Here is a 25007-nt window from a genome sequence, read left to right on the forward strand (position 1 = left end):
ACCAGATTTGTTATTGGAAACACATTGTCAAGCCTTGGCCAATCTCATGAAATTTAATACACTTTCCTCTGCATATGAACAAGCATGTATATACAATAATTTACAGCAGAAAACTAACAGCCCTTTTATCAGTTGAATATCTAGGTCCCCTTGGAAACCAATCTGTTACAAGAACTTCAGGGATAAAAGAAAATATATAGTAATTTTTACACAGTTAATTTGTCTTCATTAGGTAGTAAACAGAAAATGAGCTTTTGCTGTTTCTAGGTGAGGTTTTAAAGCCCTCTACCTTCTGTATCACAGCACTGTTGCAGAGTTGTATTTAAATTCTTGTTAAACGCTCAACTGTGTTAAAAAAAGGCAAAAAGAAAAACCTTTGAAAAACTACTGTGGACAAAATACGCTACTTTAGAGTAAGGTAAGGACTCAGGACACAATGTAATGATCGTGGTATGGCTGTATCTTGATTGACCAGCATTATGTTAAAACTACCTCAGCAAGATTCGCATGCTTCAAATTAAATGTGAATGTTGATGGAAGTGAGCTTAAAAACCTCTAACCTCCAATCCACTATGGAAGTATGGGGTGAAAGGGTCCCATCCAGTTAAGCCTATTGCTTTTATAGAACCAGTCAACCATTTAACATGTGCCTAAATTCAAATTACACGCTAAAGCACTTACTTGTAGTCCTTGATCCAACAAATGTGAGCAAAAGATTTAACAATGCAGTGTAAAAATTGTAGCAAGATTGAAGTTAATGAATGGACAGACTATTTTTTGTGTTGTATGTAGTCTTTTTTTGGTAAGACAAAGGCCTCTGGCACAGAATCAGAATTGGTACTTGAAAAATATTTGTACAGCAATACAGTGAATAAGTTGTCTCTACACTACAATTTATTTTTTTATAGATATTAATATATCCTACGTGCTGCATCAGGGTCCTTTATCAATTAATAGTTTTACAAATATTAAGCCATAGTAATATTTAACTCAACCAACTCAATCTTACAAGTCTATCGACAAACTGATCACATGTACAAACTGGACACTGTACAAATAAACATATGCAAATATATATCACAGCAGTCTAATCACTGGAGGAAGACGTTTTTCTGTAAAGTTGTATCACTGGTCATTGCCGAGTGACAAAGAGCTCTAGTTCAGTATTGACAATAATGAACACCTTAGTGGTAAAATTTAAGTTCAGTTCCCAGAGAACACACTAACAACAGAAAAAAAAATGGCTGAAGAGTTGTTAAGTATGTAGGCACAGGTACAATGATTTCTGTTGAACATTTAGAGCACACTGGTATCACAGAAACAGAAGTTATTTCCTCATCAGTAGTTAGAGAACACACTGTTATTAAGATACCATTCAGCATTAAATACCAATTTTAACGTTTCCCAGTATAGAGTAGAAATACCAGAACAGTATCCTCATATCCATGTCAAATATAAATGAACTTAATGAATAAAACTGCGTTACTTGCTGCCAGGTCTGTAAGATCGTTTGCGCATGTATGACTACGAACCTATGTTATTTACAATGCAAATGTGAAACAGGCACATGAGATTTTGATACTCCATTTTCTGAACCAGTTGTTAGGTACTTGAGATGGCATTATAAAACATGCATATAACTATAGTTCTTAAATTATTTCAGAACACTGACCAATAGTTTATTGCTCACATTTAAAAACTTAAGACTTTGTAATCAAAAGCTCTTTTTCTGTGTTGATACAGTATGTCACAACAACCTCAAGTAATACATTTTTCCCCGACCAAAATGCACAGTCTGATGGTGACTAAAGTCTCATAAATAAAGTTTGCAACCTAGTGAAATTAAATTATAAAAATATAACTTTTAAATAAATCTGGTATTAATTTCTAATAATTTTTAAGTGTTGCTTCTATAAAAAAATTTGACCCAAATTATCCACAATCTATTTTAAAAGGAAAAACATTAACGTGTCTAATATGAATTAAAAAATTACTGGCTAAAGTCACCGATATTACTGAGTGGGAAGCAGTACCCATGTTCTGCAGGTAAGGCCTTCTATTCTCGTAAAATTAAGATGTACAATTTTCTACCTACTGTTAAGGGAACGCATATTACTTCAGTCTCCGAAACTTACATACAAGGTATTTTCGATATATAAATATATACATAAACATGCCATATAAAACATTATTACAAATGGAGTAAATACAGAAGTTGAATTTTAGATATAATCTATTTCATATATTACAATGCAGATAACATCAGGAAATTACACATTTTCAAGTGATTGCCTTCATCAGTGAGATTTGACAAAATTAACAAGTAGAATCAATTAGCTTTGAGTTGTGAAGCTGTATTGCAACTGTACAACCATAGCTTGTTATCTTACCACCTGTTTAGTGACTCTATTTTAATTGAATGATAAATACTTGTTAGAAAAAAATAAATATACCAACAAATGAAATGCAAACTAATCCCTGCTCCCCAAATTCATATCCATAGCAATTCAAAGAGGGTCTGGAAAATATTTTAGTCATTTTTTTGTAGCGAAATGCATAATGATCTACAGAAAACTAGGTATGGTGGATACCAACTTGCTTGCTAGCATATTTCTATTCCTCTTGGTGCCAAATACCAATGTTCTTTGTTCAACCATTTAAGATTTTTTTTGTAACAGAAAATAAAGAGTGAAGAATTAGGCCTCAAATAAGTATACAGAATCTGTGCAAATTTAAGGTCTTAATTCTGTATGCCCTCCCTTCCAGATATTGCAGATGATGTTTATTAAAAAAAAAAAAAAAAAAAAAATCAGATGATTTTTTTTAAAAAAAAAAAAAAAAAAAAAAAGAATTATTATAAAGTAAGGGTGTACAGAATTGAGGTTTCATTTCAGGTTTATATTTTCAACTAAGTTAGGGTCACACAGTATTTTTTTCCTTAAAACTGGACAATACTTTTTTAAGTGATAGAAAATGGTATTAAAGTTTGTTTGCAAAGGTATAAAATAACTAAATGTACCATAAACAAATAAATAACTGCTTTTCTTTTCCAGAGCAGTACATATAACAATACATTCCCCTAAGTCATATAGTTATCATTTACAATAGACAACTTAATTTTACTAAGGATGCAAGAAATAATAGAATACAAGGCACAATCATTAAATGGAATTTTTCTTCAGGGTGTATATTGACTTATGTCAGCGTGATATACCATAAAAAGTGCAGAAAAACACAATGTGCAATGAGACCACTGTATAAAACATGATTGCATAAAAAGTGATTTGGCCTTTTAACCTTAATAATTGAAAATAACCGATCTTCCCCTTAAAATTAAACTATAAAGTATGACATTTTAAAATTTATTTTCAATTCTAGTGCTATCTAAAAAATCCTGAAAAAAATTTATACCTGGGTAATATTTTATATGTATGTGTTTATGTATATATTAATATATACACATACACTCTTCTTTGTAGGTCATTTTAGCCTCTTAAGCATGTCTAAAGTTGTAGAAACAACAATCAATCTGGATCAGAAAGTAAACATCATAATTCCATACCTGTCCTGTAATTTCCTTGAATCCTTTAACCAATTATACATTTTGTCTAAAACATCTCTGTCAAAGGACCCCACCAGTGCATTATTTTCTACCAAAAGTACCAAAAAGGATACATTTCAGAACAATGTTAACAACTTACTATTTAAAACAATACACAGCTTTTATCACTGCAAATGGTATGCTGTACTGACACTCAAAAAGAAAGAAAGGCTTTCCACTGCACTGATTCTCAGTCTTTGGCACAATAAACAGAGATTTAGTGATTGATACAAGAATCAAGGTCTGAAAAATTAGACATTAGTCAAACTTTTTCCAATGTGGATATATATATATACTTGTGATTACATTTTTGCTATGTTTGGCAGAACTTGGATAAACCAACAGCCTGTGCTAGGCTTCTTTTGCAGTTGAACGTTCCATCACTACTGAAATTAAGCATTTTCAGATTAGCAAAGTTTGGTATTTTTGTATTTAATAGAAATGTAAGTGAATTTACTGCCACTTTTTGCCAAAATCTGCCTTCCTAGGCAACTTGACTTTACAATCAAAGTGTACCTTGCTTGGTCAAAAATAGACTTCTGTTTTCAGTTTGTGGCATTAAAAGTTCTATCACCTTTTTTTAATTGTGTAGAGATACTACGCACTACTCGAGCAGAGTAGTCCTCAACTCCGTGCGTCAGTCAGAAATTGCTTCAATTATTCTCAACTGTGAACAAAATGACTGTTGAAATGCATAACCTGTTTGGAGGGCAATAAATAGCAAAAGTTTAAAATATATATTTCTTTCAAAGAATGTTCTTTCAGTTTATTTTTTGCTAAATTTTTCTCCCCAAATCAGAACATATTCTTCTAAACCATAATAGCAGCAGGGAAGCAGAAGTCTGTTCTGCTGTTCCTTAACTGTACCTGCTTCATAGCATTCTGAAGTAAAACCCTTGGTAAAAATTACCAACCAATTAAATTAGCTTTTGCTTTTTCAGTCAACTTTCGGACTCTGCCTCTGCTAGATGTTCCAAAAGTTAAGGAGGTGTCTTCAAACAATAGCTGCCTTTGCTCTTCCTCAGAGTCATCTTCGTTGTAAAAGGCTGTCCTCCTACCCTGGTTTCTAGTTCTCATGTGAGGTTCAGAATCTTTAAGCTCTTCAGACCCCTCCTCCATAGGCTCATCTATCTTTTTCCTCCTGCTTCTTGTTTGCATTTTAACATTCGCAGGAACTAAGAGGTCCGAGCCTGGCTGATGGGTCTTTATCTTCCTTTTTGGCTTTCTACCCCCACGGCCTTTTTTTTGTAACAAGTCTTCCTTCATATTATTTTCAGAAAGAGAATTGCATGCAGTAGAAGCAGAGGCTTCTTCTGGTATATCCCTTGCGGTCTGGATTGTATTCTGCTCTGCAACCTTTTGTTGTTCAACAACTTGTAGCTTTTTTGGTTTTCTGCCTCTTTTCTTGTGCACCACTTCACAGCTACTGTTATTAGTCTCCACCTTCGGTTTCCGTCCAGGACCTCTTTTAACTGGAGGTTTCGAAGGCTGTCCTCCATGTCCATTTACCTGAATGCTTCCTGATGCCAAAGCATTATTCTTGCAATCTGCTGTAAAGAAATCAGAGTACTTATCATGTAACAGATTTGCATTTACATTCATTTTCACACTGCCTTAATAAAACTCTTACTAAAATATCTGAATGGATTCACAGTGATTGCCAATCTGTCAAAATCTAAGAAACCCAAAGTAGAGCTCAAAGAGCTTCATGCCAGTATGCAATGAGGACTAACTTCTAGTTGGTTTAGCTCAAGGTAGCTTGAAGAAAAAAAAAGAAGAAAAAAGAAAGAAAAAAAGAAAAAAGGGAAAAGCTCAAGTGTTTTTCTTGGCTGATACACCACCAGTGGCCAAAAACTCCTGTTTGGTATCTGCAACAGCAAAAAGTTGCTCAAGAAAGCACTGCTGCAAGGATCGGGAACGCTTCACAGCAGGTCATCTCTGGAGAAATGAAAAAGTTTCTTTCAGCCTGAGGTAGCATCCTTTATAACCAGTTCATTAGACCAGTGTTATTTCAACAATAAGCGAGGAAAAAGGCAGAAACATGGGAGACTAACAAAAAAAATAGTATGCACTTTGCACAGATTTCTCACATTAACAGACACACGGCAGAAGGTATTTGCTTGGAGACTTTTACGGGCTATGAGTTTTTCCTTAGGTGAGTGGTACTCAACTTCCTCAGTGGGGCATATCACAGGACCCCTTAGGGAGATGTTCTGATACCACAGCCCTTGCCTAAAACATGACCAGGAACAGACTCATAGCCAGCATGATAGTTCATCCAGTCCTTTGATGGAACATCCATGCATAGCTCCTGCTGCGTTCAAATGTGCCCCATCATGCACTAAAAGCACAGGCCTCCACTGTCGTAAGTGGATGTGCAGGGGAGAAGGGATCACATCAACAACATTCAGATACCTCTGACATGACCAAACATCCAGTCGTATAATGGTGCATATTTAGCCACGCAATGTGGTAACAGCTGAGGCCTTTGTGAGAAAGCTTGCAAGGAACGGACAGATGCTTTAACTTATCAGACCACAAGCTGCTTTTTCAGGAGCACAAAGAGTAAGAAAGAACAGATAATCCTCAGGGAGAGGAGGACTACAAGGAGTAACCAGATTAATTAGGTGGGGCCCTATTTGCAGCCTACTGTTTCTCCATCTTCAGAGAAAAGATGCTTAGTGGGTCTAGCTGCTTCACAGCAGCTTCGTAACAGTTCAAAGCTCCTTCATAAACAGGGAAGCTTTTATGACTAGGAGATCTTATTTCAGTCTCCACAGAAGCTTTGAGTTAAGGTATCCAGACATCAAAAGACCAAGCAAGTTCAGTCAGAAGACTACATGAAACTAGGTGCGATCAATCCATACAAATACACTAAATGGAAGCAGTAAACACTGCATAGTTCTATTTTGCTGTGGCAAAAAATGAAAGAACGAAGTTGCAGCTGGGATGCCCTGATCTTTATGCTCGTGGTTGTGGAGAGTGTCATCATACTCAGCGTTACTGACCCATATATAAGCCACATTAAGTTTTATTAGGTAAAACCCACAGGGTTTAAAGTGTGGCCCTGCAGAAGTCTGCTTGGGAATCTGAGAACTCATAACATGACCCTTATAATAATTTAAATGAAGGTACAGACATGTTATATCAAAATTGGCTAGACAACACAGTTATCACACCATAGAAATGGTGTTAAGGGTAGTCAAAACCATGCTAATTTATCAAGAAGGAAGCTAACTGTGACTGAGTTGTTCCATTAGACTTCCCTATTATGCTAAATCATAATGCATATTAGTTTCCCCACCCCCAAATTATCACAACTGAAGTACAACACTATAGCCATTACATCAATAACAGGGTGTGTGTGTGGGGGGGGAGTTGTAAAGAAACTCCATACCTTGTTGATTAACAGTGGAAGATTTTACTTTGCGCTTGATTTGCTTCTCTTTCTCCGGATTTTCTCTTGTGGAATTATTCCTAGTGTTATGACTGTAATCAGACTGACTAGGGATTGATACAGTATTCTGGTTCTTGGAATGTTTGGTTGAATTCTCCAGTACTAGAAGGACAAAAAGAAAAAAAAAATATTCAAGTTAAGTAGTTTATACCACATTCAATCTTATCTGGCTAAAAAAGAAGTCATGTTCTACTACAAACAAACAATTTGAATCAATGATCTAGAAGTGAGAAAGCTTCCTGGATAAAACAACATAGCCTAGCTTGTTCAGTTTTTCTCTGAAGAACCTCAAAGGCCCAGCAACTTGAAAACAGAACCAGTCTTAACTGAGACAAATACATTAGATTTCCAAAAAGCAAGTTTTATGTTTAAAAACATTCACAGCTTAATAAAAAAACACAATCAAAAAAACAACTTGCCTGACTTTCCTGACCCTGCAGTAGTATTAGGCTTTGTAATTAAAGGCTTTATTGTTAAAGGCTTTGCTCCTGAAGAAGTAGATGGTTGCTCTGTAACAGCCACATCTGTTATCCCCCTATTGCTTCTAGTCCGCACAAGGGAAGAGGTTTCAGCTGCTTTTCCATTCATCTGAGTTGGAGCATGTCTCAGTGCTGCTGACCGTGCAGGTGCAGAAGATGAAGAGGTGGCAGAAGTTTCTGCCTTCAGCTGAGGTTTTATTAATCTCCTCTTCCTTTCAGGGCTGCAAAAGGAGTTAACAATTTGTATCCTGGATGACCACTTTTTTATTTTACAGAAATAAATAAAATTAAATGCTAGTATCTGAGATTGTGGGAGTAAAACAATCATCTCTGTATGAAGTATGTTAAAAATATGACATTTACTGTGGAAATTCATGTAGTTCTGAGCCTCTGAAAAGTGAACCTTTAAAAGAAATGCTATAGTTATATGACAAAGCATGATGCCATCACTATCCTAACGATGCTGTTTTACTGTACATGTTTAGTGGTTATTTCAATTTTAAGCACTTCCACTAGGATAGCTCTAAGTAAAGTTTAAAACTCTTCCACATCATAGGGACTTGCATGTCAAAGCTATCATTCTGCAATATAGGGAATAGTAAAGGAAGTATTAAGGAAAAAAACCCAACAAAACAAACCCACACTAAGTTCTACTGTTTAGGTATGTCAAACTTGCCCAGCATTTCATGAATACTGTAAAGGAATTAATAATGTACCTGGATGCAACACTACTGGAAACTGAGCTGCTTCTACTTCTTTTTTTCCTTCTTTTCTTTATTGTATTTCTTTTATGAAAGCGTAGGGCAGATTTATAATCTGATAAAATAGAACTTATGTGTTCTTCAAAGAAAGCAGAAAGGCGCAAACTCATGCTGTAGATCTAAAAAAGAAAAGACAGTAAACAAGCAAGTTTTATACTTTTCCAAAGCATCATTTTACTTATTTATCATTGAACAATAGCTAGAAAAGCAAATTGATTAATATGGAAATGTTTTAAGGAAATTTACAGCCTGTCTCAACAATTTACACTAAATCCATGTGTAGGTTTGCTTTAACTATTTTCATGGCTTTGAAGAGTGTATTACAACTGAAGATCACACACAAAAGGAAAAATTAGAAAAGCCACCTTTCCAACTATCCCTTTTCAACTGCCTGTCCAGTACGCATCCCTTTCTAGCTTCAGCAGAAACCACAGAGAGATCCTTAACGGGATTTTACTCTATCATACCTAGGGTCAAGAAACCTAGTTTTCTTCTGTATTTAAGTTGCATCCTTATATCCTATATATTTGAACATCAGTCTATTCCTCTTATGGGTGAATTGGTACTACCAGTGAGTTGGTTGCAACAGGTACAATAAATGTATTAGAATTATGTAGGTGCACATTTTTCTTCCTTTCCCGCCCCCCCCAATTATGTGAGCACAGTTGCTATTAATTCTGGAAACAAAAAACACAGAAGTGAACCGTCTAGATACTTTGAGAGGGGACACGGCACCTTCTTAGAATATGAAACACAAAGACAATATTAAACAGTTGCCTACTAATGACACACCAAACAAACTATGAGTGCCAGACTAAACAGTAAGTGTGACAGATTCTACATGCATTACTGGATTGGACATCCCAAGAAATTTAATAAGAAAATATGTAAAAAACTATATAAAAATGTCTAGTGTGCCAAGGGAAAAAAAAAAGCTGACGGGTTTAGGTTTACTCTTCAAATAAGCATCAGTGATGCAAAGTTAAGATGCTAAAAATATCACTGAAGGACAAGTCAGAGTAAAAACATCACCATTCAACAACTATGTGTTGCACACACTGGAAGTACATAGGTTCTGGAATATTAAAATGCTTGACGTCAGAACCTTCCACTTTTACTTCTAAGTAAAATAAAGAAAGGTACAAGTGTACTACTATACCAGTCTGTTTGGAAGAAACATGAAAAAATACGAAAATGTCAGAAGCATCTGTGAAACCACACGGAGCTAAGGTAATGTCAAGCATTCTCCTATCTTGGTTTGAGGAGATCAAGAAAAGAAAGAAAAACCACAAAAGAATCCAGACCTGCCCAAAAAGCCCTGACCTTTGATGCAACCAAAAGACAAGAGACTCATTCTTAGGCAGCAGGAACAGGGAGTGGGATTGTCTATTACTGACTGAAGAGAGATCAATCACTGATCATTCCTCCTTGCTAGTCACCTACTAAGGAATTTGTCCCTGCGTTTTAAGACAATGAAGTCCTGATGATTAATTTGCTATTTAGAACAGCCAAACATAAAAGCTACTAATAATTCTAGTCTAACACCTAATGCATATTAGTAGAAGAAAAGCTACACAGAAGCCTTGCACATGCATAAGTATACATCTGTAACTTTCACTGCCAACAGATACGGCGCCTACAAGTCAATTTGAGAGAAAATATTATTAACTCTACCACTGTCAGGGCATTTCAGTATCAGCTCAGTAAGAATTGCTTTATGTAAACAGTTCTGTTTTCCAGAAATCCTAAGTGCTTCATTACAATCTCACTGCGTACTGGTGAACTGCATAGAATTTCATTATCCTCTACTCTCTATACCTGGGTATTTCAGTCTGGGGCAACCTCCAAAGTGGAGGAGTTTGGGGGTCTGTTTGTGTGTGTTTTGAAAATATAGTTTCTTCCCCAAATTATCAGTTAAATTCCACTATTGTACCCACAATCATGTTTCTACAGATATTTCCTTCAATGTGTCTCTCCCTTTAGAACCACTTTCAAATATTTACTTTTGAAACACACTTGCAGAACATCAGAACTTTAGGCATTTAAACAGCATACATTCCTTTCCTTTAAAATAAAAAGCTATAATACTTTCTCAGAAATGTTCATGTTTGAAGATCAGAAATAATTCAACTTATTTTTAAAGTAATCAATTTCACTGTCTCTCTGTTTTTCTGTCCTGTATTTTTCAGATAGAAGTATTCTTTCAAACAACAAAAAAGAAAGAAAATAAAGTCTTACCCTTGATCTTTTACTTGGTGTATAGGCCTTGGAATTGCTGAAAATAAGTCTCACATCTTTACATAACTCCATCGGTGACTCATAGTTGCCAGCTTCCAGTGTTTCTCTAACAGTAGCAAAATCCATAGGAGTGTCAATAATATCTCTATAATCCTGTTAAGAAATAGCACAGCAATGTATTACTTTTTTTTTCCCCCCAAGTCTTGATGTATCATTTTCATTAGGATGCCTTTGATAAACCTATTTAAACCAAATATCCTCTTTAAATAGGTACGGAAGACTGCTAAAGGCATTTTATGCCTTTCTACTCATACACAACGTAACTCCTCACAGACATACTCAACAGGATTGAGGTTAGAAGTTAAATGATACAAGATTTAATTCATTTTGTAAACAGATTTACTGAAATAGAGAGCTCAAAATTTTGTGTCCTAAGGGTTATACTACTGACACATTGTCATGAAGACAACCGTGGTATGGAAGTGTGACCACAAGCTTTCTGGGTGGCTTGACAGCTCAAACTCGGTACTAAGCCTAATACTGTTTTTACGTATTAGCTTTAATATGAAGTTTGAATATTTGAACCTGATCAGAGGTTTAGCACATCCCTGCTGAAACCTGAGCAGTTTCCTAAACGGAGACCTGACAATTTAGGAAAGTAATATGAAAATAATGAAAACTCCACAGGCTTAAATAGGACCCTGTTCAAGCCAATGACAGAACTTCTTTTCTAGGCTATGGAAGAAACAGAAGAATATCCATATGACAAAAAGCTTAAATACCAAAATTAACCAAAAAGTTAACATAATCCACTAGGGCAAATAGAACCTGTATGAGTGCCTCTGAACGTTAAACAGGTTTGTGACACCAGGGGGCAGAGTGTTTCATGCCCAAGCCTAGTAAGGTGCTCTGCATCAGCTCATTTGAGAATCTCAAACACAAAGGACCACTTGTAGTTGGCCACGGCATAAAGTTTAGGTTACTTCAAAAATTACGGTACCCAATGGCTGCAGAAGTGTCAAGACAGACCTACTAGTGACTTCCGAAAGAGAAGCATTTCTTTTCTCTAACTGGGACGATTAATTTCCCCCAAGTTAATCACCTTAGAGTAATCTTTTAAAGAAAAACTTAAGATATGCTGGATGGAAAGCATGCAAAACCTTTGCATTGTTACTTAAGGTAAAACGAGCCTAAAAGGCTAGAAGAGATCCAAGGCAACAAGACTTTCATGTTCAAATATTCTGTAGTTACAAATGGCTGCTCATGGCTATCTGAACTCCAGTGTAATCACCCAGGCAGAAAGCAAAATTTGGGATAGTCATTGTTACTACAGTTAATGGCTCACTACAGTTCTTCAGTGGGTACTTTTTCTGCACCAAGCCCAGATGACTGTGATATGAAAATTACTTCTAGTTTTTATACTTCTGAAATGAAAACAAAAAATGATCCATAACATCTGTCACATGCAACAACCAAACATATGCACTTCATATATGACCATTTTTCACTCAGAAAAGGAGACACATCTTAATTGCAAAAGCTGTAATTTACTTAACAACATAGGCATCTCTGAATATAAAACATTTTGTAACTGAAGTATAAGAGAGCAGAGAAGTACAATTTCTTTTGAAATTACTTTATAAAGACAATAAACGTTATTATCAGGTGAAAACCAAGCACTGAAAAAATTTCTGTCAATAGAACTGCCTGAAGTTTCAATTAAAAGAGCTGGAAAAATGTTCACAGTTGAAAAAAAAAAAAACAAAAAACCCACACCACCTAACAACTGGATTATAACCAGCCTTCCTGTTCTAAAATACTCACTGGATATTCAAGGAGATCCACTGGTTGTCTAAACGGTTCAGAGTCTTCGCACTGAAAAATGAGATTCAGCAGCTCCTGGCATTGCTTCTTCCATGATTGAATGTCATATGACTGAGCTCTATTACGTAGCCGCCGCTTTGGCTGATGATCCTGAAATGACAATATTGTCTGGTATATATTAAATAAACTAGCTGTTTTTACAAAATCTAATGGAAAAGGTACCCTGCAGGATATAAATTCTAATTAATGAATTCATAACGTGCAGCAGCACAGACAGAAATGCTTTTACACTGAACAGCTCAGTAGAAAAACGTCACTTAAAGTTCAAAACTTTCCAAAAGCTGACATTACACGATAATAAAAACATTTTCAGTTTTACATTCTTTTGTTTACAAATGCATTTCTCATTATTTATAGCACTATAAATCATTTAAAAAAAAAAAAAAAAAAGAAATTACCTTTCTTTTTCTAGTGGAAGTTCCTGGCACATTTGTATCTTTCTCTTCTTCCTTTGAGCAAGATAATGAGTCGCATAAAAAGGTTAAAAAAATACAAGCATATATGAGTAGGTGAGTTCTTTTATACTTTGCTTGTCATCTGAGTCTATACAGTTCTATCCACAGTTCTATCCCTGCCCCTCTGGGAAGCATTTCATGCGACCATCAGTTTTGAGAACCTCTCAGAAGTCTAAGAAGCATCTAAATTCTCCAGTAAACTGTTAAAGCTCTCTGCACTAAAGGAGGAGAGGAGGCTGGATTTTTACCCAGCTTCCCATCTGACAAAAAGAAACGTTTAATTGACAGAGAAGTACACCCCACTCCCTTACAGTGACTGAAAACAGTACTTTCATATCCAGTAGGACAGAGGCAGTGGGCCCGTTTCTCCAGTCTATCAATGCCAACGTCTAAGACACAACCACTTACCTCATCCGAGTCAGACAACACTTTCTTCTTCATTGCATTGTATAATGGAATTATGTCATAGCAACTCTGGTCTCTGTGTAAAAAGAAATACACACTAACATTTATTTTCCATCTTCACCTGTGAAATCAACTGTATTTTGCCTAGGATAAGGAAAATGTTTATGAAGCCATTCCCAAATAAAACTATAAAGTGTTTAGTGCTATATGAATACTAAGAGGACTGCAGTATTAACAAAAGCTAATCTTCTGCTCAAAAAGCTGTAAAATATTATCTGCACTCTGTAAAATACAGACCACTTAACAGTGTCAACCTTTTAAAATTAAAAATCATAATCCTTTACCATGAATTTATTAGCATTAGAAAAATCTAATACTATACCACATAAAGGGCTTTGGGGCCCACCTAGCTTTGTAAGAAACACTACAGTGGATTTAGTGTACAAAAGTGCAATTTAATACATTAGCACCCACAATCTAAGACATTTGAAATGTAGTGTTTACTTGTGTAAGGACTGTTATATACAATGACACTGTTATTATATAAACCTGCATAATTAAATCAGCAAAACAAACACTGATATTCAATTCTTGTATAACAGAGCAAACTCCTACAAAAAGAAAGCCCAAAGGTGTTCTACTGTGCAGCAATACAAACCACCAGAAAAAAAGGAGTGAACACTCAGCAACTCTACACTGGAATCATAATCTGTAATACAGGCTACTGCGATTATCACTAGAACAGCTGGGGAGAAGGTGAAAAAAAATCAAGCAACACCCCCCTCCCCGTTTGCTGCTTTTTAAAAGACTTAGGTAACTTAGAGACTAAGCCTTAGATTCTCAAAGACATCTAGATAGTTCACTCTCGTTAGAACCACGGGGTTTGCCTTCCATGGTCTAGGCCTTCTACCCTACAGTTAGAACCCTAAAAAAAAGTCTGGGCTTTATATGCACTGTTAGTTCACTTAAACAAGTATATTAATAGACACAAGCTATAGGCCATTATTAAATAAGAATATCCATGCATTGCACTCATTTAGCTAAGCCAATTAGAAACACACACTTTGAAAAACTCTGAGCTGCTTAATTAATCAGAAAAAACTAGTAGAGAAGCCCTTTAGATACATATCTGTTCCTAAAGGTGTATTTCACTAAAACTTTTAACATCTGAAGCAGTTAAGTACTTTTCACTCTCCAGCCAATATCAGAGATCACAGGAACTGAAGATATCAAAGATTTATGTATGGAGTGAAAGTCCTAGACTTCCAAATACATAATGCAACTCTAATGTTTTTAAGAACACACGAAATAAAAAAGAACAAGATTCAATTTAACGCTGAGAAACTAAATCACTAAAAATGTCATGATTTTTGTTAAACTAAGGAAGTATCTTGCTGTTTCTACAAGGTGGGAACAGCAGCATTCACTGTGTACAAGCAAATCAAGGCAGCAGACACACTCAGTAAGCTCTTCTTACGAACTTTAGGTCTGCACGTGTGTCAGCTGACTGAGAAATCTGAAACATTTCTCATTGAGTTTTTCTATAGACAATAATAAAAAAGAACATCTGAAAACAACTACTATTTCTGTTGACTACAAAGCCTCCAATTTTTATTTTGCATATCAAACACCATTTTCAATCACATTATAAATTGTAAAGACTTTAGAATTAAATGCCCACAATTATGTTAACATAGGCAGTATTCAAACTCAAAATTAGAACTCCTAACTTACCTATAAATATATCTATCACTCCATGAAGATACTCAGACCCATTTTTACCATTTAGCAGAAAGTCTCTTGAAATAAAATGCCATGCCAATCAATGTGCTATAGAACTTCATCTTGTTTCGCAAATTTACGTATTCTTTGTCAAAATAAGCTTTATTCTTTTCTGCCCCAACAGCAGACAACAGGCTTATTCAAGCTGCAGAACTCTCTCACTTTAAAATTCAGATTTGAAAAGGCTAAATACCTTGGTAAGAGACAGGAATAACAACAGACCTACTAAGCAACTCACTTTATGAAGTGTAGCAGAAGATCTGTGACAAATTTGGCAGATTTGACAATAGGACTTCCGGGTTCATTAAATGTGCGAGTATTATGTTCTATGTACCGGACTTCCCACATTAATGAAGAAAGGCGCCTGTATATGAAAGGAGAGAAGGGGAGGCGGGGGGAGGAGAGGAAAAAAAAAAAACCCCACACAAAACCAAACTTCATTTCTAGCAATGTATATGGAACAGGAGAAAAAGCCTTACATCTTTCTTCCAATGTATCATCCCGTTCTTTTTTTTTTTTAACATTAAAAATCAGAAAACATGCACACTTCGATATGTTGCCCTACGCCCAGCAGAAAGCAGCTTGCCCAAGCTTCCTGCTCTCATGTTATGTCCTGCAGTAATTTATACAAATGGCTTTAAGAATATACAGCTGATGCTCCTCAGGAAAATTCAGCTGTGACGCTTCAGCTTTTATTATTCCTTTATGATATACATAACCCACCCTATATCACCTCTTAAGTCTCAGCTGAGGATTAACAAAATAAAAAATTATTAAAAGTATACATTTTTCTGACAGATAGACAATCAGAATTCCTCATGTAGCTCTGATTTAATGACCTAACTATAGAATAGCTACATTATGAAAAATGATGCACCAAAGCAAAACTGAAAAAATTATATCCAAATCTAAAAAAAGATGCAATAAAAAAAGCAAATACATACTATTTCAAATAAAAACCTCTGACAGCGTAGAAGTTACAAGTATACACAATCTTCTATTTTCATACTAGCAAAACATGATGAAAAGAAATGCTGCACAAGTGTTTTGTAGAGTGAAGCGGGGGATCATTTAACATGTTTAGCGTAGCATAAGCGTTTATATGCAATTTAATCATGTTTATGGGTCCAGCATTTAGTTCTATACAATGCCAGTAGTGACTGGCAAAGATCATATTTTTTCTGTTTTGTTTTGCATTTTTTAAAAACACTCAGGCATGCTAAGACTCCTGGTTCAGAAGAGAAAAAATATGTTTTAAGGTAAGCCTCATGAAAAGCTACCAAAATCACAAGTGATCTGAACAATCCCTCCTGCAGAAGGTAAAGAAAAAAATTTCACTGGAAAGCACAAGGTAGTTGCTTCAGGCCTTGGCAATACTACAAACTAATAAAACCAGATTTACTGAAGAAGGCATGCTGATTACCAAAAACAACTGCTTATTCTTTTGACAAGAGAAGCAAAATCCAGCAGAAAGTCCTCGCCACCTCTGATTGCAAAGCAGTACATTATAGAAGTGAAAGCTGGATTACCTTATATCACACAAGAAACATGGAACAATAAATGTGCATTATTGCATTATAATGTGTAAAAAACAGGGTTTTTTTAAATGAAAAAGTTATTTTAATTTAGAATTCAATCTTCAGTTAGTATGCATAAAGTACTACAAATTAACTTTGAAGTTTGGCCCAAAACAAAATGCTATCCATGTTTATTCAAAACAAGTATTAGAGGGACACTGATTTTTCAAACCAGAAATATCCAAACCACCAAAGGAAACAGAAGTAATTTAAAGGAGCATACTCCTACATAGGTGATATTTACTGCAAAAAGATACAGCAATTGCAATCATAGTTTAGGAAAATGTCAAAACAGTGTCAAAAAGGTAAAACTTACTTTTGTTGCTGTCCAACAATTTAGAATTTCAAAGCCAATAATTCAACATGCTATTTTCTGTGCAGCTTCTTAAGTGATAACGCAAGATTATTTTTAAGCGCATTAGGATAAAAACGCTTGAAATATTTCTAATGTTTCTCTTATTAAAAAACAGATTTATTTTTTTTTTTTTAAATTAGAAAGTGTAAACTTAATCCTTTTGACTAAAAGTCATTTTACTAACCTAGTCTCTGGTCCTGCAATTTGAATTTCACATGGAACAAGTCATTTGCATAAGCAGGAATCTGAATGCCACGTAATTCTAAAATACATTTTGGAGAAGAGATGTTCAATCCTTTTTAAAGTTTTATAAAATGGAAACCTAGCTCAAGGACAGAAGCTGGGAGAAACGGAAAGCACACACCTGTACCCATCTCCTACTTGGGTATTACAAGACAAAGAGCTACCAAAAATATGGTCGGCAGTATTTTACAGCAGGAACTGAGACTTGGATCTAACCTGTAAAATCTGCTTTCCAGTCTTTGTTTAATGGAACTGAGGTCTGTGGGATATGCCACAACAGTGCAATACATTGGGTAAGCTTGAAGATCCACAGGTGCCACAAATGCAGAAGCAATATCTAGACAGAATGAAAAAAAAAAAAAAAGATAAATAATCAAAGTTATATACCACAAGAGTCCCTTAGCAGTTTCAAGATTCACCCCCCCGCAACATATGCTATTTCTTCATGTTTGAAACACATAGCACTTTCCCAAAAATAACAACAGTAACTACTCTAGATATTCTGAACAATTTGTGATATTCTACACATAAAAGTGCTTGCTGAGGTGTATGCTGTAAGTACAATCACTGCAGTGACTACCCATTCTGTTGTGCATGAAGCACCACCCTCCTCAGAGACATGGCAAGCGCATGCAAAATACACACATCTGAAAAGTAGATTTAAATGTATAAATTATACATATATGAAGACATGCAATTCAGTATTGTTATTTACAACACAGGCTCATTTAATTTGGTTTTATATTGCCACTCTCCCATCTTCAAACAAAGCAATGCATTACATTCTTACCATAAAAGTTACAGTACTATTTCTATCTCGTTAAGATATGGGGAAAATCCACACTCAAAATAAAATAGAAACACAACCTCCAATCCCTACCTAACAGCAAAGAAGCCTTCTAAAACCAATCCACCGTAATGCTAGAAGACTGCTGAGCAATTTAAGTCTGTGCACCTACACAAACTTGGATTTTTTCCTCCTGTGCTTAGAAGCATCGAGTGCTTAGACACGTCATTCTAACATTTTATACCTCAAGGGAAAACTCCGTAATACAAAAACATAAAAAAACCTTTAAAGTCTCTCTCAAAAGTCTTTAAAAGCAGAAAATACGTTGTTGCTAAACAGACTGCTCTTCTTCTAAAAGCTGTTTACTTACTCTTATGAATGTTCTAGCAACTGCTACTTTTAACCGATATGCACCACATATGCTATAGTTAAATCCCAAACTAAGCAGTATGCCATACAACATAATGCAAAATGTAAAACCATTACTCTTAGATGACACAGTGAAAACAACTAAAATTTCCTCACAATTTTTTTTAATGTAATTCTGTAGTTTGGATTACTACACTGTATGGATATTTCCTTTCTTTTGGAAGCAAAGGGAAGCTGCTTATGCAGTATGTCACCGAAGAAGCCATAATGTGGGACATTTAGGTATCAGAAGTATTTCGAGAGTTAGGAGTTTTCTGGCTTTTTTGAAATGTGTCTTACCTTGCTTCAAGTACTTCAAAAATAAGTTAAAAAAAACCCCTTATCTGTGACAACTTATATTTTTAATTTATGACCATTGTTACCCCAAAACTTAAGACTGCTGACTTAACAGTTTGCTCATCACAAAATATACAAAAGACTTATGATTCAGCCTGTATTTCACTGATGGATCTCCATCTCAGACACCCATCTTTGATCGTGTAAATGTTGCAGTGATGTGTTAAAGGTTTTAACAATTATCTTTTCAGAAGCTGCCTGTAAAGAGTAATTGCGCTACAATCAAATACCAAGCAGCTTTTCGTTAGTTAATCAATTACTTTTTCCTCAACATTTTGCACAACTAAGGCAATATGGGGGAGAAAACGGGAAATAGAAAAGGCTAATACAGGGGAAATCTACACATAGGTATCCATTCTCTAAGTAAGTATGTAGGATTTTTTTTCCACTATCTGCCCGTAATATAGTTCCATCATAAAGTTTGCAATTTTAACCCCAACAAGAGATTCTGGTAGCTAAAGTAAAAAAATCAAGTACTTGTTTTTAGCAAGTAAAACCCAAACCCCTAGCATATGTCAAATTATCTACCAAAAAGCAATAGTTACCTTTGAAAACAGGAGAAAATTTAGGTTTTATATGTACTCACTATATGAAAAAATTAAAAATGTGCAATGAGAAAGTTTTGTTCCAGTTAATCAAGATGTAAAGGTGTATTTTATCACATTAATTTTGGTAATTGCAGAAGTACACGTGAGCATAGTCTGAAAAACATAACACAAAAACATTTCCCATATTATCCAGGATTTACCTAGAGTCATGAGTTGGTTTATCCCTGCAATAATTCTGTCACACTCCTCATCTCGGGTCCTGGAACCCCACTCTCCATCCAGAGGTTTGTAGAGCAGTGTTCTACGTTCATCATCTGTTAAAGGAACACTAGTTCCCAGTTCTTCTGGAAATACAGCTAGAATGTAACATGAAAACTAAATAAAACATAAATCTTTGTATCTTGTGTAATACATATACCTGTAATTCAAAGATATATAACATCATTTTACTAACTGAAACAAATGCATAAGTTCTTGATTTGCTCAAAGACATTTTGGATGCACCCAGTATCCTTTCTGTATATCGTTGTATGTTAAATTTAAATCCTTACAATGCAGTTTGGTGTACAAGTCCTCCATGAAACAAGGTTTATCCTCTTCCAAATAGCTAATTGTAGAATTTATTTTAGAACCAACTAAGACACTCCTTTATCACAGTTAAAGTTTGTAGTTTATTTTTGGTTGGGTTTTTTTTTTTAAACCCAAAATTCTTGGTAATAAATGATTTTGGTAATGAATGGTCGATGATTTTCAGATGGATTTTAAGATAATGACTTTGATGTTGGCGCTAAAACATTCTCCAGGTAGTGGTTCCACCTTGTCACGGTTTTGTGAAGTCAAATGCTAAAATCATAGCTCCTGAGCAAGCAAATTAGAAGCGCCATCGCCCTAGCATTCTTGAGGACCCACCTACTTTGACAATTCATAATGTAACAAGAGATTTTTCAGAGTATGATGCAAAGTGCTCCTCTTCAACAACAACTTTTTTTTTTTTTTTAAAGGAAGGTGTAACAAAAGTCAGTATTTGTGGATACAGCAAAAAAAATCAGGTTCAGCTTTGGTTATCTGCCTATTTTAATTAATTATTTTAGTTATGTTATCACTCGACATCTGTATATTACTTATGACGAAGAGGTACCCATTAAAAAAAGGGTTGAACCAAAATGAAAAGTTGAAATGAACACATATAAAACTTAAAAGAATTAAGAATTATTTATGGTTACTTATGAGTGGCAGTATTATCAAACGTTCCTAGAAAACACAAGGAAAAAATGCTGATTCTACTTTGTTTTTTAACCAGACTTTTATGAAGTCTTCAAAAAAAACCTAACGGAGGAAAGAAGTAATACAACATTCTTGTCTGTGAACAGTGCCCATGCTATGCTGTCCACTCTGCAGCACATCCATCTGCCACACGAGCTGGGCCAGACAGGGAGCAAATCCTGCTATTATCAAACTATCTCACAGGTGCATGTTGCATCCTCAGTGCACTGAACGTCTGCAGGCATGCTGACAGGTCTCAGAGGAGCCAGTTTCCTCAAAGCTGACATAGGGCACAGGTTTATCTTCAATCCTCCCTAACTGTACAAAAAGTTAACTTTAACTGTACATCATCTGTTATAAGCTTTTGTAACATTTCTGTCTATTTCCACCATACACTTCTTTTGCCTAAGTATGGCTGTATTTTTTTTTGCAGTTCATTTATCTTGATACAGTTTTAGTTTTAACAATTGATTTAAGGATGTTCTTCAAATGCAACTGGTTTGTGGGCCTTCCCCTCACTCCGCAAGAGAAACAGGATTATTTAGGTAACACCATACGTTTTTTTTCTTCTTTAAATACACTCTTAAAGCAAATGATATTATTAATGTACCATACCATTACTTGGTATCAGCTCCATGTCCCAAGGGCTCATCTTCTCAGTATCACCATTGTCCCAGCTTAAAAATAACCACATTTAATTATCTACTAATATTGCTTCAACAATGTAATTATTTAATGTTTGTAACATAACTTATTTATATACCACAGAGTATTGTAATAAACTGGTACAGTGAGATGCAGGACTGAATTTAACGAAAGCTAGTTGCTTAGTCAGTACTTCCAAATGAAATAACTAATGAAAATAAAAGATTGAAGATAAATTTGCTAACCAGACATTGTAGCACTGAAATAAGCTATCAGGGTAATCAGGCTGAAGAGGTTCCTGGCTTTCAATTGTTCCAAACCACCAAGCATCATCTATCACTGACCTGAAACGATCACCTAGGTAAGAACACAAAATAGTTTCATCAATACAAGGCACCTTACTCCTCCCAAGAAAAGCAGTTTTTAGATACCTTTGGCTTGATCTTGAATACAGAAATCCTTTTGAACGCTTGTAGCGTCAACAGGCAAACATGAGTCATACTCAGTTAAAAAAAAAAAAAAAAATCACTGAATTCTTTCTGAAGGCTGCTTTTAAACCAAAATGGAAGTTAATATGGCATTAAAAAAAATTTAATGATTTGCAAGTCTATCTACATATTCTTTGAATATGAGTTTATTTTTTAATTTCATATAAAAGGTAAGACATTTCAATGCTATAACTTTAAGACTCAAATCTACTTGCATTAAACACTACATGCTAATGCTATCTTAAAGTAACTGAGCACTGTGACACTTTCGTATGGGGAATATTTTACATGCTGGTGAGCTCCTCCTCCTTAGTTTCTGAAGTGCTTTTTCAGCTACCCCAACGTAACTCAGAGGTTCATTCCCTTTACTATATAGGCAATCTGACTGATAAAAGAATAAAACTTATTAAAGCTTCTTCAAAAGGTTAGCAAAGTAAATTACTATGACTTGAAATGGTTTCACTACTGCAAAGCATTTGCCTAGCTAAAAAAAAAAGTCAGAAGCGTTACTAAAAAAAATTACACATGAGAATACGCGTATTACACACCATCATAAATTCTTACATTTTCTATAACACATGCCATAGAATTTAGAAACAATTTTTAGTGAAGTAGTCAGTTCGCTCAATACAAGAACAAATGTAATTTAAGTCTGAGATTCCAAGAACTGCACATTTTTGTTTTCATGGGATTTGAATATACACACACTTTCTCAACTGCTGCAGTGTTTGTTCTATTTCAATACATCCACACTCTGCCCAAATGCTTGCTGAAGTTGTCTGAATTAATAGGAAGTAAATATATTCTCAAAAATGTTTCGCTTTCTTTACTGCACTTTTTTTTTTTAATTTAATGGATTGCAAGTAATTCTAGGACAATTACAAAGCTTCCATTAATAGTCCTAATTGTGCTGAATGTAATAGAACCAAGTATACCAGAAATATCTGAAATGCAAGATCAAAAATGTAAATAAGGGCTGATGCTTTATTTTAAAGGAACAAATCATTCTGACGAGCTCTTAAAGCACAGTCTCCCAATACAGCATTCCCTAGTGATCAGTTTTACAAAGAAATGTGTGTAGGTACAACTGTGACTGCCTTCATGGGGCTGAACATTACACAGATCAAAACCACTTAAAGGAGTGTATACTGGCAGCCAGTTCCAATTTCTCAAGAGCCACTGCATTCCTATGGATAGAATGCTAAAGCAGAAAACAACATGATTCAAAAAGCCCACAGAACAATCTCTTCAATCACTATTTTTCCAATGTTATCTGGGTTACCTCATCTATGCGGACAGCAGACCGAAAATTCTTATTAGAAGAAGGATTTAGCGTAATTTTCCAGAACTGTGTATCACCAGATAATGTTAGCTTGATGAAAATATAAAATGTACGTTGAACTTAAAGTGGCTGCTATGTAAGAGGCAGGTATGCACACCTGTCTAAGACATACAGCCAAAGCTGCAGGAATCCTACTGGAATAGCTTTTAGCCCAAGTATTAATCTTCTAGTTAAACTATAATAAGACATAGATATGCAATAAATAGAACCTGAGTAGAAAGAAGAACCTGTCACTTCTCAAACTTTCTAAGTTTGTTCTTTCTGAAAGGATTCCTACATTAATATACATTTAATATTAAAAATTACAAATATCATAGATAAGCATATATTCTTCCCTAAACCAAACAAAACCCAATCTACAACAAGAACACACCACAAAAAAACCAAAAAACCCCACCAAAACACCAAGGACTGTTATTGGTTAAAAGATCAATGTTTTAATGACTTAAAGTGGAGTCAGAAAATTTAATATCCAGTGACTTTCCAAATAGTAGCTATAAAAATATTGATTTGTAGGCTAAGTGCCAGAAATCATAGAGGAACAAGAAAAGATAGTAACAGTAGCCCTGAGAAAACAAACCATCAACTGCATGACATGAAAAAAATATCAGTTTGTTGAAGAAGAGCTATGGTGAAAGTTCACAAGACTTAAGTATGTCACATAAATCTTGGGGATTTCAGAATCACGTGGTTAAACACTCAGGAGCAGTTTCATGTACAGTTCTAAGGCATTTCTCCTTATCCTGGTAGAAAATATGATCTGCTTTCAAGGAACATTTTCATATTGTGTTCCACACTGCAACAAAACAGTGCACAATTTGTTCCAAGCACATAAGCATACACTAGTAAAATCTCCACCATGTCAATGTAGAGAGCAGGGTAGCACTCTGGAAGGCTCCTGGAGGAGCTGTAACAGTTCTAACAGCAGTGCCCGTGCTATCTCTGCTTTAGCATTTCATATGGTCTCCAAGAAGGAGACTATTTTACCACTATTTTTACCACCCAAAAGAGGAACAGAAGAATGACCTCTAACACACTCGTCAGAGTTACAAGCTGGTATTAGACAATACTGGCCTGAAACTCACATTATTTACATTGAAGGCTTGATAAACGGTTCTGGCACTTTCATTACTTTTTGTGTAGCTCTGATTCATTCCACACTGCAAGTTTCTAGAAATACAGTTGCCAGTCCAGGAAGGAGATGCTACCTGTGCTCATAGTCTTGAGAGCAGCAAGGGTAACATTTCAAAGTCCCTCCTCTACTGGATTTCTATCACGACGGCTGACAGATGACTTCTGGCTAGGCTGTTCACATACAAGGTATGGCAGTCATTCTTGTACTGCTGCTGTGATCTTGTGGAAAAACATGTATGGCATGGCAGAGGAGGACAAGACCACAGATCCATAACCATCAGGAAATAGCAAAGCTTGGTGACATATTAGTAGATGTTGACCAATCTTGTCTCTTAAGGGATCTTTAAACTGAAATGATCTTTAAAGAAGAAATCAAGGTTTACATTTCCTATTGAATCACAAGCCCAGGGTCTTTAGCAAATTCCCTACAGAATTGAAGACTAGCTGTCTTTTCAGACAATATAGAGTACGAAATGATATGGAACCTATTAATATGGCATCATGTAATTTACACATCTACTGCTAAGGCACACATCCTAAGAAAGGATATCATGATGTACACCAAAGGACAGGAGATCAATTCATCTTTCCTGGCAGAAAAGTCAGGTGAGAAACAATTTAAAAAAAAAAAAATAAAAGAGCTTTTAACATCCAGCTGTGCCACTTCAGGTTACTATCCGGCAGCACAAAGGAACTCCAGCCAGTCAGGGGAGACGGAGGGGGTGTCTCCCTCTATGTCAATGACCAGCTGGAGTGCATGGAGCTCTGCCTGGGGATGGATGAGGAGCCGACCGAGAG

The 25007-nt window shown here is 35.4% G+C and overlaps 1 protein-coding gene across 1 annotated transcript in view; it reads right to left on the minus strand.

The window, feature by feature from the left end:
• Positions 1–2932: 2932 nt before the first annotated feature.
• The window catches only part of PHIP (pleckstrin homology domain interacting protein), a 109274-nt gene continuing 87199 nt past the window's right edge, over positions 2933–25007 (minus strand). The window contains exons 23-35 of the mRNA XM_019470690.1: positions 21491–21602; positions 21216–21277; positions 19538–19693; positions 17454–17574; positions 15301–15426; positions 13284–13356; positions 12819–12869; positions 12361–12510; positions 10537–10689; positions 8254–8417; positions 7478–7758; positions 6999–7160; positions 2933–5151 (exon numbers count right to left, since the gene is read on the minus strand). Of these exons, the coding sequence (XP_019326235.1) occupies positions 4508–5151; positions 6999–7160; positions 7478–7758; positions 8254–8417; positions 10537–10689; positions 12361–12510; positions 12819–12869; positions 13284–13356; positions 15301–15426; positions 17454–17574; positions 19538–19693; positions 21216–21277; positions 21491–21602 (2255 nt within the window). The 3' untranslated portion in view covers positions 2933–4507. The remainder of the gene's footprint in view (positions 5152–6998; positions 7161–7477; positions 7759–8253; positions 8418–10536; positions 10690–12360; positions 12511–12818; positions 12870–13283; positions 13357–15300; positions 15427–17453; positions 17575–19537; positions 19694–21215; positions 21278–21490; positions 21603–25007) is intronic.

Source organism: Aptenodytes forsteri, unplaced genomic scaffold (assembly GCF_000699145.1).
Source record: "Aptenodytes forsteri isolate BGI_AS27 unplaced genomic scaffold, ASM69914v1 Scaffold288, whole genome shotgun sequence".
Lineage (NCBI taxonomy): Eukaryota > Metazoa > Chordata > Aves > Sphenisciformes > Spheniscidae > Aptenodytes > Aptenodytes forsteri.